The 17,099-nt window shown below is 45.9% G+C and overlaps 1 protein-coding gene across 1 annotated transcript in view; it reads left to right on the forward strand.

The window, feature by feature from the left end:
* The window catches only part of LOC115649198, a 58,621-nt gene that overhangs the window by 39,481 nt on the left and 2,041 nt on the right, over positions 1-17,099 (forward strand). The window contains exons 2-8 of the mRNA XM_030557907.1: positions 6,541-6,693; positions 8,338-8,443; positions 9,442-9,586; positions 13,089-13,202; positions 13,823-13,967; positions 15,762-15,910; positions 16,696-16,835. Coding sequence (XP_030413767.1) covers positions 8,338-8,443; positions 9,442-9,586; positions 13,089-13,202; positions 13,823-13,967; positions 15,762-15,910; positions 16,696-16,835 — 799 coding nt within the window. The 5' untranslated portion in view covers positions 6,541-6,693. The remainder of the gene's footprint in view (positions 1-6,540; positions 6,694-8,337; positions 8,444-9,441; positions 9,587-13,088; positions 13,203-13,822; positions 13,968-15,761; positions 15,911-16,695; positions 16,836-17,099) is intronic.

A 17,099-nucleotide genomic window follows, 5' to 3' on the forward strand; every position in this document is an offset into this window, starting at 1 on the left:
TACTGTCAAAAAATAGTACGCAGTTAAAGACTGTATCATAATGCATACACATAAGGCCAGGGCAGCCCAGAGGATTCAGGGGGCCTGGGGTCCTTGGTGGCAGAGGGGCCTCCACTTCGGCAGTAATTCAGCGGCAGGGGGTCCTTCCGCTCAGGGACTCGCCGCCGAAGTGCCCCAAAGACCCAGCTCTTTGGCGGCGGGTCCTGGGGTGGAAGGACCCCTCTGCCGCGGGTCTTCGGGGCACTTCGGCAGCGGGTCCCGGAGTGGAAGGACCCCCTCGCTGCCAAATTACCGCCAAAGACCCAGAGCAGAAGACGCTCCGGGGGCCTGGGCCCCGCGAGAGTTTTCTGGGGCCCCCGGAGCAAGTGAAGGACTCCGCTCCAGAGGCCCCGAAAAACTCTCGTGGGGGCCCCTGCGGGGCCCGGGGTCTGGGGCAAATTGCCCCACTTGCCCCCTCCTCTGGGAAGCCCTGCATAAGGCAGAACATTTTTGAGCACTTGACTTTGCAATCTTAATCTTCCTTTAATATAGAAGTTTTTATGTCATTTTTATTAGGATGAAAAACACATTTATTTATACTGCATGTCAACACTGTCCAGCTGCCAGCTGCTGTACTCCATGTTCCTCAGTGCTGCTGTCACTGATAGGACAAGTTTTCCCTTATTGGCTAGAACTGGACTAACTTATCAACAGACAACCAGTAAATGAGAACATATGCGAAACGTTTTTTCAATTGTTTGTCTCTCATGATGTTCAGCCTAGTGGTTGGCAAAGCACTGTTGTTTTTACAGGGAGAGAGAGACAAGGAATGGAAGAGTTTTGATTTACTTAGACATTCAAATCAGCCTCTTTTAATCCAGAGCTCAAGCAAAAGATTTCATAGGGATCAATCAATGAGTTTTATCACGGCAACTGCTTCAAAGTCTGTTGAGGTAAACTAGGCATTACAATCTCATTAATTTATTAGTCTTTCACCCCAAAAAAATGATTCCCAGAGACACAGCTGTCAAAAGATGGACAGATCTCTGCCTCCAACAATAAAAAGCAGGCGCTCTTGCCTTCAAAACCAGACAAACTGGCTCGATAACCCAGATACTCTTGGCTTGCTGCCCTTGCCAGTGCACCAGCTCAAATCCCCTCCCATGCGGCAGTACAAAGATGTTAATCCATGGCACTGAAGACACCCAGATTAGCCCAGCGCAGGATTAAGATGCCGAGCTGTTGTTAGAGGATTAGTATATGGAGTTCTCAACATTTCCAAAGTTGTACTGGAAATGATTTCCAGCGAGGTCACTGACTTTTTGGTGCTGCTCTAAGTATGTCCTGATTTAAAGCATCTGGAGGGAATTTTTAAATCAGAAAAGGCCAGAGAAAGTGTCTGTGCATTTAGCATGTTATTCTCTGCAATAAATGGGACAATATTATGGGGACTCACTTGATTTTTATTTGGAGAAGTAAACAGGACTGGGAGACTAGATGGCTCAGGAGCTTGATAATGGCCTACAAGGACTTTCCTCAGTTGCTAGGTCAAATCCACCCGAGATGGTGTGGGTGGGGTTATTACTACTAAAAATTGGGGTTTATTACAGCACAGACAATGTGGTAGGTTCCTTATGGAAGGTACTGGTAAAGGCAGCGTGGACTGGAGTCAAGAGACTTGGCTCTTCTATTGACCTACTGGGTGACCTCAGGCAAGTCATTTCACTTCTCAGTGACTGTTTTGCCTCCTGGCCTTTATCTATTTAGATTGTGAGCTCTTTGAAAGAGGCACTCTATCTCAGTACGGGTATGGCTACCCTGAAATCAGGACAGCGCATATAGGCATACCCAAGGTAGCTCACTAAAAATTGCAGCGTAGCTGCTGTGGCATAGGCAACAGCATGGGCTAGCCACCAGCATGTGTACCTAGGTTCCTGGGCAGGATTGTACTCAGGTAGCTAGCCCAGGCTGCCAGGGCTATACTGTAATGTTTTTAACAAGCTGGTCTGATCAAAGCTAGCTTGGGTATACCTACACATATTTCTACTGCAATGTAGACATACCCTCAATGTATCTACGGTGCCTAGCACAATGGGGCACTGTCATAATAATAATCATAATCATTAATAAATGGTAACTGCTATTAAGCTAAGGTCCATGCCCCAAAGGTGCTACAAGCTAATTCCTGATCTTGCAAAGACTGCGGGGGTAATGTTTATTACCATTCATTCATTTCCATTTATATAACACTCCTCCACAGTTCTAGATGCTCAGCATTTTAAAATTCCATCTTATGCAACCATTGCAGGATTGCTGGGTAGCCATTTTAGAGACAGCTGTGTCTATTGATATGAGTGAGATGATGACGACAGATCAGAGAAAGTACTTGGAGGGACTTGTGGTTTGCGTTCCCCAACGCCCTCCAGTATTCAGAGGGTGAGGCTACCAGTTGTGAAGCAGGTTGGAACCTCAAGGTCACCATGGCCCCAGCAATTTCAGACTTCTCTGTCTCTTGCTTCCCAGTGCAGATCTCACCCCTATCATTCATATGGCCATTGCGTCATTGTCCTTCACTCCTACTTGGGGTTTATACTTGACTTTTGTCTGGAAGCTTCACCATTGCAGAGAGTAGCTACCCTTCATAGGAAGGAGACAGTCATCAATCCCCACCCTCAGTGATTTGCACTGGCAAGAGTAATGCAGCTCTTTTCACCAGTAGCCCTCAAAGCACTTAACCAAAGCAGGTCAATATTATTATTATCTCAGTTTTATAGTTGGAGAAACTGGGACACGGAGAGGGGAAGTGACTTGCTCAAGGTTACACAGCAGGGGTATCCATTAGGCCAGAGTTTCTCAAACTGGGGTCCTCAGAATGCTGAGGGTTCACGAGGGTACTTCAGGGGGTCCGCAGGCTGCTCTGATCAACTGCTTCCCCCCATCCTCAACTCCTCCCCCTCCCTCGCAGTGCCTCCTGCACAACAGGGAACGGCTGTTCAGCAGTGTGCCGGAGGCACTGGGAAAGAGTGGGAGGAGCAGGGGCGGAGTGCACTCAGGGGGACGGGACGGGACGGAGAGAGGTGGGGAAGAGGAGGGACAGGGGTGACGCAGGGGGGGAAAAAGGTGGGGTGTTGGTGGGGCCTTGGGGGAAGGGTGGAGTGGGGGCAGAGTCTGGGGCTGAGTGGGGGGCTTGGGCTCCACGAAAAATTTAAATCAAAATGGGGGTCTTCGGGTTACTAAAATTTGAGAACCGCTACATTAGGCCACAAATGAATTTAGTTCAAGGCTTTGCTTATAGTCCTCCTTGATCAAGTCCTGAGGTACCTGAGTAATTGCCTCTCCACAAAGACCTTCAGGCCATTGCGACTGGTCAAGTTGTCCTGAGGTACCAGCTGGGGTAAGGCAGGGACAGTCCCTCCTTGGTTCAGGGATCCTGTCCCTGGCATCCCTTCTGTAGTATGTCTGCCAGAGTCCCCTCCCCCGGCATCTGCATTCAAGGCTTGGCGCATGGACCTGCTTTTCACGTCAGCTCATCTCTCTCTTCCTTTTTCAGCCCTATGTAATGGCTATTAGCCAGGATGGGTAAGGAATGGTGTCCCTAGCCTCTGTTTGTCAGAGGGTGGAGCTGGATGGCAGGAGAGAGATCACTTGATCATCACCGTTAGGTTCACTCCCTCTGGGGCACCTGGCATTGGCCACTGTCGGTAGACAGATACTGGGCTAGATGGACCTTTGATCTGACCCGATACGGCTGTTCTTATGTTCTTATGTCCTTTTTTATTCTGTTTTCTTTGTCCATTTGGTTTGGTTTGGCTGGAGCGGTGGATGGCTGGCTGATTGGCACCAGGTGGGTTTCAATTATACAGTGCTCCAGATGTAAAGCCAAACAAATAGGTATCTATATTTAAATGCAAAGATGTATAACCAAATAGAGTACTCTCGTCTCCTTCTTGGAGAGAAAAAATCCTCCTCACACTCACGGTCAATGTCTGGCTGGAGTGAGTTCTGATGGGTAGCATTAGTGGCCTCTGTAAAGTCACTGAGAACAAAATCCCTACCCAAGAAGCGTATTTTTAGCATATTACGTACAGTGGCAACTGAACATATTTATATTGGGGAAGGATGGAGTCAGCCCCCAGAGCAAACTCTTTCTCAGGAGATCTCTAGCTAAAAAGCTCTCCAGTTCCTCCCTGTGTAGGTTGTAAATCAAACTCCATGACACTGCTTGCATGTGGTATTGCCAATGCTGGAATTCAGGTCAGAAGAATCATACTCCTGGCGTCAAGAGATTAATTTCAGGGTAGTGGAGTGCTCAGGCTAGCTTGGCACATAGAGCTCGACAAGTTGTTACTGCTGGTCCCAGTGTATATGGGAGTGGTGACTGAACAGTAGTCCAGATGTACCTCTTGCCTTGCACTCCAGCTTCTGTGGGGCTGCATCATGCTCCTGAGCTGTCCCAGAGTTGCACCGATGTCAGCAGGGAATGTTGTATCATGCCACAGCTCGGGAGTGCATTTTGGCCAATGCTCTTGGTATGCCAGGTGTTACCAAAGTCATTGTGGTCTCTAGTTCCTGCAATGCAGGATAAGGTTGCCCTGTGCAGGTATGAGTCAGCACAGAGCCACCCCTCCCCTGGAGACTCCTGAGCCTACATACCTGCTACTGCACCCTTTGTGGGTATAGCTTACTGCTTGCCATCCCTGCCAGCTAACTCCTCTGGCCAGTGTGTGGGAAGGGTGGAGCGATGTCCCTCAACCTCCTATTTGTTTCCTATAGAGCACTGTGGGCACCCTGAAGCAGCAGGGATAGAGCTCTCCCTGCCCTCCCGAAAGCACTGGGCACTGTCGTTCTGCCTGACCCTTACACAGGCTGTGCATGGGGAGGAAGACACCACACCTTCCCCAATGGATAAGGGGCAAGCAGCACCTAGCCATAAATAATCAGTGGATTTTACTGGATCTGGTTAGTTTCAAACTGTATTATTGAGAGGATATAAGGGCCACAGAGATTATAAACAGACGACTTGGAGGACGCCAACTCTCCTTCACTGATGATATGCCCTGCACTAACAAATCATGCTTAAACCTCATGGGTAAGGAGTAAATATTTGTATGAGGGGATAGAAGAAGTCAAGAGCTTTCCCAGTGCTAAGTATTTGGATTGTCTGATTGTTTTCTCATTCTAATTATTCTCAGTCTCACCAAAATCTAGGTGTTTCGTTGAATTTTCCCAGATCTTTATTTCCTTAATGCTTTTGTCTCCAATAGAACTGATGTGCTCCATGGAAATTCTCCGAATCATATAGGATCTGATTCTGCCGCCCTGACTCAGCATGAGAAAGTATGCTAGAATTGGGTCTGTAGTATTTAATCAGGGCCAAATCTGGCTGGCTCCTTGTTGGGTGGACAGTATGGGGGAGAGCACAAAAAATTCAAGATGTGGATTTTTTTCCCCCCTCGTTCCAAAACAGGGTGAAAAGTCAAAATCTTGAAAAACATCTACAAACTGATAATCTGGGAAAAAAATCCATTTGTGTCAATGCAAATGTGTTATTTGGATCATTTTGAAAAGTTTCATTTAGATGTTGGCATTTTAAAATCTTTTAAAACTTTTTTTTGTTCTAGTCTAAATTGATTAAAATTTCAAAACGAAAAGTTGTTTTGAACTGAAAAATGAAACTTTTCCTTTGTAAAATGTCAGAATGGGACATTTTGACAATTTCTAGGCTTTTGGCTTTTTCCAAAATGTTTTTCAAAAATGTTTGAAGGTGACCTGTTTGGGTTCTCACAAACAGTTTCTGTTTGAACATATTGACATTTTCTGATAAAAAATGTTTTGTTTGAAAATCCTTGACCATCTGTACTCAGCATTAGTCCTTCCCATCTTCTGTGCTGCAACTGTACAGTTCAGCCTGCAGGGTGTCACTCAAAAGGCTATTTAAATGCTCTAGTTTTATTCTTTTTGGCTAATAAGTCCATAAAACAAAAAACACTCTCAGTGGTTCCTGCTTGAAGAAGGGAGGGAATCTGGCAAGCCATCTCTTTTTCCAGCAGGAACATTGTGTTCCATCCAACACTTTTATAGCAACAGAAATGCAGGGGTGACAGCGAAGATGAATGTGCTTGTTAAAAGCCAGATTTTTTGGTTAAACAAAAAAAAGCAGCAGCTGTTTTTAAAATGGTGCTGGAATCTATGCTGTTTTGGAGTAACCCCTGCACTTTACATAACACATGCAGCTGCATGATGTACCATATCATCCTCTTTAGCTACAATAGTGTGTAAGTGTTTGTTTTCCACTGAATTACGGAGTGTTAGATTCATATATCACAGGGACAGCAAAATATGAACTAAGAGGGAGTCTACAAATATGCACTTTACTAGTTATTTTCTCTATCAGCAAGTTTCGGGACAGACAACAGGACTCTGGGTGTTATAACAGGTCTGAGTTAAATAACCACATTTCTGTTGTATAAGCTTTGCTTTCAAGATGCTTCAGCCAATCAGAGGCTACAATAAACAATGTGCAAAACAAAGAGTCCATTCAATAACCACTAACTTTCTAAGGAGGAGATGCTGCTGATCTTCCTAAGGTTGTAGAAATTCTTCTATACATAAGCCTGAAGGCACAATTCCTAGAGGCAGAGTGAGACTCCAGTTTGGAAAGTCGCTGAAGCACAGCAGAAAGACGTCCCAAAAATCAGCATTGGGAGGAACACTGTGAGTAATATTTCTAAATCTTCTAAACAACATGCATGACCTATAATTGCAGCTAGAAAAATAATGAAAACCTTTATTGTCAACAATGAATCAAAGGGAGGCAGTAGGAGAAAGGTGGCTTGTGAAAATGTCATTAAGACATAAATTATTTCCCTCCCCGATTTCCACAAGCAAGTACTTATTTCCCCAGTGCTCTCTAATCAAAGGCCTCTTCCAAATATGCTAGTAAAAGAGAGCTTGTGCTGGATTTTGATCTTGGTTACACCATTGTAAATCCAGAATATCTCCAGTAAAGTCAAGGGAATTACTCCAGATTTATGCTGGTATTATCCAAATCAGAATCTTTGTCTTTTATTTAAATGATCTCCCCTATATTTGAAATCTAGGATTTTAATTGAAGTAAATAGATAATAAAATGATCCAAAAGAAACTTGTAAGAAAAAAACTCACTTGGACTGAACAGAAAAAAACCAAGTTTCCCCTCCCACTTCCCAATGGTGCATTTGGGTGTAGGTAAATCCCGGAACAAAGCACAGAACTCTAAAATTATTCATTCATGTGTGACCTGGAATTCACTAGTTTAACCCTTATCAACTCAGAACCATTCACTCTTTATTTCTATCCAGTATAGAAGGAATTGCTGTGCGGCTGTTTATTTGATGCAGAAAACTTGAATTAAAAAAATCATATGCCTAAAGTATGGAAGTTTACTTTGATAGATGCCATAACATTTTTCTTGAAATTGAGATATTATTTGAGAAAACCGCAGTTATATTTTCAAATGCCTCTTTACAAAATTGATGTATAGGTTTTAAAATCTATAGAATACCCAGAAACTGTCAAAGCAGTTTAAATCTTATTTCTAGGCAATAGATGCAGAGGTAATACCATGATGAAAATAAAAGATTACTTTGTAGGATTAAAGACTCATAGACTCACAGATTTTAAGGTCAGTAGATGAACACTAAAAAGCTTCACTGAAGAAAAACAAACAAAAACGGTTGTGAAGCCAGAGTAGAAGATTGACGTAGCATAAAAACCTAGAAAAAAGCGGGGGATATGGCAGGTTTGCCTGATCCAGTATAAATACGATTGTGTTGTGAAGAAGACAGATATGCAGATCAGTGCTAGTTGTTTGGTCCATAAACACATTCACAATATGTCCCTGGGCATTTCTATCTATAATGTCCTTCCTCCATTGCTCCTCTAAGTAAATGGGTCCATGTCAAGGAGGCTGGTGCTCTGACCATACTCGGATGGTCCATTTGAATTTTTTAGTCTGCTGAATGTGCTTCCCTTATTCTGCCTCCTGCTCTGTTTCTCCATTCACTTGGCATCCAGTCCTTTACTCATGAGTAGTCCCACTGACCTAATGGGAGTACTTGTGCCCACCCTCCCCCTGCCCCAGAATAACAAACTGGGATACGTTACATTTGTCTTCCATACCCATGGGATTGCTGTGAGTTACAGCCACTTACTTCGCCATCTACAACCATGTGTAGCCCATTTTTGGACCACCTTATACTAGGCACGTGTGTTACACCACCACCACTACAGGCTGGGCCACCTTCCGCAATCTAAGAATAAGGGGATTAAAGTCTGCTTGGCTTCCTTCTGTTCTGATTTTCCTTTTCTGTCCTGAAGATGTTTACCTACAACAAACTGAAGATTTTCGTAATGCTTCTGGCACTGGCCACTTACACAGCCATGGTGGTGCTCAATGCTGGAGCCGGTTCAGGGGCATTCAAAGGTAACACTAGCAGCTGTTTCTGATTTGACTAGACACCTCTTGCTCCCAAAACACATGATTGCTTGTGTTCTGAAGCATGACCTCCTCCAAGTCAGTCAGGCACCTAATGGTAGAGATTCTCATGCTTTGTCTCTTTCACTCTGTCACTTTTTTACCCTCTGCTGTTTCCCAGTCTTTTCCCCCATCGAGGCACAGTCCTTAGTAAGAGATGGGTCTAGAGCATACTGGGGGACATTTCCCAGGTGCAAAGAGTCAGCACACTCCCTACTACTAGGCCCCTTGATGGGCTATAGCGTACAACCTCCCATCTCTCCATCCAGCCAACTACACTGGCTGGTGTGTAGGAGATGGTGACGCACCCTGCCTCCTTTCTGTCCCCCTTGGGATGCCATGAAGTGCCCAGGGAAGCAGGGAGGGAACAGCCTCTGATTTCCTCCCACTGCTGGGGCTGCAGTTGCCTGGTTTAGTTTCCGTTGACTTCAGTGGGCTTTGGGTCAGGCTCTATGTGAGCGGTGTACAAAGAAAGCCACCTCTGCCCCTCCCCCAAGCGAGGGCTATACAGCACCAGGCATCCAGTAACTTGGCAGCAAGAAAAGACGAGCGTCTTCAGTTACTGCTGCCCATTTATAAAGATCAATGCCGCCAATTCCCAACTCCAACAGAGTTCGTCAGCTGTGCATATCGCGGCTCACTCCCAGCTTTGGCTTTCAAGCTTGACCGGCTTTTCTGGTTCTGTTTCGCTGTCATTCTTTTCTCGTTGTATAACTTGCTCGAAGTCACACCCGGTCTTGATAAGTGTTGATTGCACAATCACTGAATATGTGACAAAGACAAACCCATTACAACACAGGAATCATTTTGGCAAGAGTCCTATCAGCTTGCACAGATGTATGCTGATGCAATGAGTAAAGCCTGAGCGAGGGCATGGAGAACCGTGGGCTTTTCCCATTACTTGTGTGCAGTAACATGTTTTCCTGCAATAACCTTCATTGCTCCAGGTGTATTCCTAAATACTGTTGGAAACGTCTCAAACAAATACAACACTGACTTCACGCCAGCTGGCCGGACCTTCCTCATCTGGAATGTCATCTATATCTGGCAGTTTGCTTGGCTGGGTTATGCACTGTCAGGAATCTGCAGAAGGTATTTTTTCTCCATATAATTTGAATGCAGGAGTCTCCCTCCCTCACCATAGCTGAGCTGACATTGAGTTGAGATCCTTGTCAGTCTTTTGCCTTTTGCCTTCTGATCCCATGTGAATATTTATTATTTGTTTGTGCATGGCCCTGTGCAAGACATAAGATACAGACAGGACCTGCCCCACCGGGCAGTCCAGAGGAGGGACTGTCTAGGATTGTTTTTATGTATGCCTCAGTATTAGCCTTGACTTGCTGCTTGTGGGCATGGTGGAAAGAGTGAGGCCGCAGGTGTGGTTTGAATGAAGATGGGGTGGTCAGTCTTTGATGATCCCTTGCCCCTAACCACCTCTGTGATACACAGCTCTCTAAGTACCACTGCCTTTCCCACTAAGGGGGCAGCAGAATTACCACGATCAGAGATTGACACCAGTGCACCATATTACTCAAACGGAGTGCTGGGAAATGATACACTGTGATGCTGCTTCACCAGAACACACAGGGTCTGATTCTCACGGCGGTGTAAATCAGGAGCAAATCCATTGAAATCAATGGCGTTACACTGATGTAGGAAGTGGTGGAGAAGGGCCACAGTGTCATCTCCACAATGCTCACAGTATAAGAGTCTGCAGACACTGAGATCTGAGTTTACTACATACAGTAGCCCCTGGGGAGCTTTTTGAGTGGGCAAGTACTACACAGGCTAAACAGACTAGCAATGATCTGTGGGGAAATCATGTAACAAAACTTGATTGGCCTGATTCTTATGGCAGCGCCTTTCTGCTGACAGTGGTATAACAGAGCCATAATGTAAATGAGAATGAATCTCCCAGACTGTTCCAGACACGTTGGGAGCAAAAACTGTTACTGGTAGCAATGTGATGACATATGTGAAATGAACTGGTGTTCTCAATCCAGGGCCGCCCAGAGGGGGGGTACGAGTGGGGCAATTTGCCCCAAGCAGGGGCCCCCACGAGAATGGCTGAGCTCCGGCCTCGGCCCTGCCTCTGCCTTCCCCCATCCCCTGGCACCTCAGTGTGCCACGTCCAGGAGCGGCCCTGGACAGAGCTAAAGCAGCGTGGCTCCAGTGGGGCCTCAGCTCCTCCCCACTCAGAGCCGCTTGGTAAGGGGAGGGGGCTGTGAGCTCCGGGCTGAACGGCGGGAGCTCTGGTCCCGCTGGAGTCACGCCGCTGCAGTGCTGTCCAGGGCCACTCCTGGACGTGGCGTGCTGAGGCTCCGGGAGAGGAGAGAGGCGGGGTAAGCGGCATGGTAAGAGGCCCAGGGGGGTGGGTTGGATAAGGGGCAGGGAGTCCTGACCCAGGGACAGTCAGGGGATAGGGAGGGGGCAGAGGTTCTGTGGGTGAGCGGTGAGGGGACGGGGAATGGGGGGTTGGATCGTGGCCATTCCGGGGGTCTATCAGGACTCAGCAGGGGTGGGGTGGATAGGGGTCAGGGCAGTCAGAGGACAAGGAGCAGGGGGGGTTGTTGGGGGATGGGGTCCCAGGGTGGTGGTTGGGGGGAGTTTCGGGGGGAGCAGTGAGAGGCCAAGGAGCAGGATGGATTGGGGACTCTGAGGGGGGCAGGAAGTGGGTGGGGGTGAGATGGGGGCAGGGCCAGGCTGTTTGGGGAGGTACAGTCTTCCCTACCCTAAAGGTCATTCAGCAGTTTGAGGCTTGTAGACAGCTATTTAACACAAAGAGCCAAGCTGTTATCTTTTCCCTTAGGGCTCCCATCCCTTTCACTTCTCAAATGCCAAATTATAATCTACATTTAATTTCAGTGCCATAGGGATATTCATATGAGGGCAGGGTAGCCTCATTTAAAATTAGCCACTTTAGATTAACAGTAGAGCTAAGAGAGCCATGGGAGAAGGGATCACATGAGAAGAGCAATATCCTACACCACCTACCTCCTTCCCAACCCTACCAAGGGAGACCCCCGTCCCCTGCATTCTCCGAGGCTCCAGAGTGGTTTAATTTTAGCACTCTGTGTCCATTCACATGCATGTGCTATTTTGAGCATTTCAGTTTTCACAGCATAGGCTCGTCCCAGATTCTGGAACAAGCTCAAATGCTCAGTTTGTGGAGTAGGTACATAAGCTGTACTAAAGACAAACCCACAGTAACCATCTTGTTTGTGAGAGACCCCAGGAGCCAGTCTCTAGGAAACAGATAAATTCATGGAGGTTAAGTCCATTAATGGCTATTAGCCAGGATGGGTAAGGGATGGTGTCCCTAGCCTCTGTCAGAGGGTGGATGGAGATGGATGGCGGGAGAGAGATCACTTGAGCATTACCTGTTAGGTTCACTCACTCTGGGGCACTTGGCACTGCCCACTGTTGCTAGACAGGATACTGGGCTGGATGGACCTTTGGTCTGACCCGGTATGGCAGTTCTTATGTTCTAACCTAAATGAACCCAAAGTTATGGAGACAGATATGAGTCAAGGAAGGCAGCAGAGTATCAGAAACCTGGACAAATCTCTGACTGGATGCGCTCAGGCGTTTGGTCACAAGCTGAGGGGGTTCAAAAGTTTTGGATTTTTTTTAAGCAGAATTTTTTTTATTGTTTCTTTAAACAGTCAAACACCGCAAGCAGCAAATATTTGGCCACACACTTCTGAAACCTCAAACCATGTTCAGGTTTTGGCACACTAATTTCAGCCTTTCAATTAAAAAAAAAACACAACAAATTTTGAAGGAAAGCAGACATTGTGATTTTTTCTGCTTTTTAAAAACCCCTAGTTTTCGATCCAAAAAAAGTTTTGACGGAAAATATTTGTCCAACCTTTTTAATGAGCTTTAGTGCCTTTTAGCACTAGCTGTTGCTGAGAACCAGTAATACCTTGTAAAGGTGTCTTGAAAAGAAGTTTTTTCAACACTGTGTTGGTGCCAAGATGCAGAAGGTTTTTAAATGTTTATTTTAACCAGGGCCGCCCGGGAGGGTGATGGTAGGGGCAAGTGGGGCAATTTGCCCCAGGGCCCCCATGAGAATATAGTATTGTATAGTATCAAAACTTTTTTTTATGGAAGGGGCCCCCGAAATTGCTTTGCCCCAGGACCCCAGAATCCTCTGGGTGGTCCTGTCTCAATCCTAGCTAGATAGGTATGCAGATCACAAAATGTTGCCATTACTGACATGAACCTCCCCACAGGTTTTTTCCAGTCTCAGTGGAGAGGCCAAGGATTCAGTAGGCTAAATGAGTCTAGGACATTGAGGTAAACTATCCGCATAGACACAAACAGTAGTATATATTGCATAATCTAGATGTAGTTGCTGTAGTGACTATCATGGGATATTATGAATGAATTAAATGCAAAGCATGCTTTGTAAAGCCACAAGGCCAGGTCTCATTGACACCAGTGTAAAACAGAAAGTGCTTCCTTCACGTCAGTGGACTTCAACCAGCGCCAATTCACTACTGTAAGTGGGTGGAGAATCAGACCTGCAATACTTGATCTTCCTAACAGTCAGTACTGCTCTCTCGAAATGCCTGCTTTTCATTGACAGGAATGAACTTGGATGGGTCTACACAGAGCCAGATTTACTGCCAATATCCTTCTATCTGGTGTGGATACTGAACAACGCCATTAATGTTGGATGGCTATTTCTGTGGGATCTAGAGTAAGTGAACTGTGAAGAGAGGATTTTTGCAATCCTCTCCTTGGGCCTGATTCACTGCTGCATTACACCATTTTCATCCCGTGTAACCCCTGCGAAGTAAACTGAGTCACACTGGTGTAAAACTGCCCAGGCCAGGGAATCAGGCTTTTTGTCTTAATACACTTGGACTAGGCAAAAGGTAGCCTTTATATCATGTTTGTTTTGTGTAACCTTTGCTTTTGGCCCATGAGTTGGATCTGTGATCTCTAAATCTAAAATCTCTTCCAACTTGCCATTCCTGCATATTTTCAATATAAGAAGGAAGCTAGGATTGGTAATCTTGTACCACTCTTCATGAAGCCAGTTAATCTTGTGGCTTTTGGTTATTTTTATTAACCCAATTCTTTCACGGGCACAGCACTGCAGCCATATAGTCACTGGCTGTCAGAGGAATGCAGTTGCTAAATACGAGCATGAATTGTATAAAAAAGTAAAACAGCCATAGGTTAAGTAAAGGCTACATGTAATGATGAGCTCTGTTAACTTATTACCAAGAGTAAGACTATGAGGTAAGGCACCAATTGAGTTAATATGTAGTACAATTTAGCTAAAATACTGTATCACATGTGTTTTCCCCCTAGGTATCTCATTCCAGCCCTGGTTCTCCTGGCAGTCCTTCCTTTTACCTGTTACGTTGGTCTCTTCATTTCACACCGATCCTTGCATATCCATGCCGATTGGTTCCTAAAGTCTCACAAAGCAGAGCTGTGGCTCATCCGAATTCTGGTATGCTATATGTGAGCACTGCTATTTACATGTTCATGCGGGGTTGAAGGTGGCAAAGTTCAGACGCACAATGTCATTATGATTGCTACCCCAGTGCTAACTCCCTCCCCTTGCACATACCTTCAGGTTTCCCTTGTGTCTCGGTTCCCCATCTGTTGACAGCATGGGAGTCAATAGGAGGAAGATAAGCCCCTCATCTGTTTCACGATTCTTCACATATAGACTGACTGTCCAGATTGCCCCAAAACAGTTCTTAATCCATTAGACCATTATTACGAATGTATAGATGGAGTGGAAAAACCCTACATATTTTTCAGGGTTTCTTTCTTCTGCCTTTTCCTTTTATTCCATGCTCTGGATGAAAGTATATTACACAGAGGCAATGAAGTTGAATATCTTCAGCCACATGTGATCCTCCCTCCCTCCTTCCACCTCCCCACAGCAGAAAAGAGCTCCATACCTGCTACCTCCTCTTATTATCCACCCTTCCAACCAAGAAACCCTACACCCCCTAGCTGTCCGGTCTACCGAAACCCCTCCCCTGACTGAAATGTGCTCTCTGACCCTTCCCTTGGATTGCTTGATTCCTAACTAGGACCATGCAGTGGAAAAGTGGGTTGGGTGAGAATGCAAGTCTGAGACCAGGGAGGATTTCTCAGCAGTAGGCAGTCTGTGAAGATGAGACTCTTGCCAGATCACAGTCCTGACCTACCCCAAATATGTGTTCCTGCCCCAGGCTGTCTCCCCACAACTGGTTATAGACAGATTCCAGGGCTCATGATCCGTATACAGGTACAGACAGTGAGTAAAACTCTGAATTCAGCATTTGGAACTATAGGCATCACCTCAACAAGATGTTTTAGTGTTTAGGAATGGTTCAGTAGGAATTATGTATTGCTGTTTATGGCCCACATTTTACTCCATGGAACAAGCCTGAATTTACAAACCCAGGCACAATGAAGGGTGAGGTTGGAGAATTGCACCCATCAGTAAGGGATGAATTCTGTTAACCTAGGCTGTGGTGAGGTAGTGCAGCCTCTATACAACCAGTCCTGCAGCTGTTGCACTACCCTGTCAGGGCCCAGTATAGAACCTAGGCCCACAAGGTCCTTAGGCAACATCCTTAACTGCAGCCCCTGACCAATAGCCTTAGGGCTGAAGGCCTGGAGACCCACAGCAGCCATGACCACACCCTGGTGTAAGTAGCTGAACAGGCAGCAGTCTCTGTGAGTACTTGGATTACATAAAGGCCTCAACAGGAAGAGGAAGCTGTCTGAGCAACACACCACTGCCTGCTCCCGAGACTGCCTTGCCTGTCCCTACCTTACCACCTTGCCCCCACCAACTCACTGACCTGGCCCCTTGCATTGGATCTTCTGGCTGATCCCTGTAGAACTCTGACTATTGGCCTGGACAGTCTCTGATATGGATTGACCTGCTGGCTACCCAACCACCGTGCACACTTGCCTACTGCTTTGGACTGCCCCTTTGCCTGCCTTGGCCACTAGGCGTTACATCCCCTCCCTGGAGGAGTATGACTGAGGATCTGCATAGGTGTGGAGCCACCAACTTTACTTCTTCCCATAAACCCTTCTCTGCAATAGTGCTGATGGAGCCTCTGTGAAGCTAGGAGTATACCTATTGAGTGGTCTTCCTGCATCCTGTACCTACTCCAATGTGCCAAACCAGTGCCAGTTTAACCACCCATTGGGGTATGGAGGGGCGATAGGTTTAGAGATATACAGAATGTTTATTTCTCATCCTCACTCAGTGTGTCATTATTGTGCCTGACAGGTGCAAAATGGGATTGCACTATACGCGACATGGACCACAATTGCCACTCTGCTGAATTTTACTGTGGTGCTGATCTTCAGTGGGAACGTGTCTAAAAAGATTGCAACTGCAACCTCTCTGGCCATCCTTACCTTTGAACTGGTAATATGGTAGGTGAGACTGATAAGTAGCCATTTGTCCCTAAAAAATCTGTGACCATCTGGATCCTGCTCTTGTCTTGACGCTTAGTGAATAGCATCAGGATCACTCTCAGACATTATGATTAGGTATTCGCTGGGCCATGTGTAGGAGAAGGGGCCTTATCAACTTCTTCAGTGACTGACCACAAGTGGAGAATGGTAATTCTGCTCAAGGTTGTGGAGTGGGGTGAGCTGAAAAATTATCATCAGAACAGTTTTTCAACAGAAAATGGAGTTTTTCAACTAAACACAATTTTCTTCAAAAAGTGTCAAAAAACCCTAACGCCAATAAACGGAAATATATCAGGGTTTGGGCTAGATATTTTGATTTGGAAATGCTGCCACAGTGCTTCATGGGAGATGTAGTCTGACCAGGGCACCCAAGTTATAAAGGAGAATGGGAGCTTCAGTCATCAAACTACAACTCCCAGGAGGCACCACGGCAGCATTTCAGAAACAAAACATTTTGGTTTTCAGCCAAAATTTTTCAGCATTGGAATTTCCACCGAAAAATAGAAACTGTCCATGAAAAAAAATCAGACAAAAATTGTTATTATTTGTTTTTATCAGTTTCCATGGAACCACCACCTTTTTTCATGCGCTCCATACTGGAGCTCTTCTCAGGCTCTGAGAAGCAACGGCGATAGTCTAATCCAGCCTGGGCAAACTCCATGCTTGTTCCCAACTGCTCCCTAAATGGGGGGAAAATCCACTGACAGGATGTTCATTTTTTTGCCACCTTTATTTCCTCCCAGGTTTTCTCTGGAAAACTTTGTGCTTGACAAGTATGTGCGGTATAATCTCACTGTCTACCCAGTGGTCATTGTAGCACTGACCGGCATTGTGTGGAAGAACTACTCCCCTTCATCTCCAACTGACAACAGTATGTTTACAGGTGGGTTCTTGTAAAATTTAAACTCATTTTATCTAGAAGAGGCCACTAATCTCTCCTGAATGTTTCCAGCATGTCATTCCCCCAGTGTCTTTGTGTGCAGGGAGAAGGTCCCTCCGGCTAAAGGGGACCTTTAAAAACCAACTAGGGATTTATGAGAAGTCTTTAATTTTTCAGAGTGAGAGTAAAGCTAGGTAGGACCCTTTAACTGCTGCGATTGCCCTGGGGTCTGCTGTGCTTGGGTGGAAAAGAAACCCTCAACATCAC

Source organism: Gopherus evgoodei, chromosome 3 (genome assembly GCF_007399415.2).
Source record: "Gopherus evgoodei ecotype Sinaloan lineage chromosome 3, rGopEvg1_v1.p, whole genome shotgun sequence".
Classification (NCBI taxonomy): domain Eukaryota; kingdom Metazoa; phylum Chordata; order Testudines; family Testudinidae; genus Gopherus; species Gopherus evgoodei.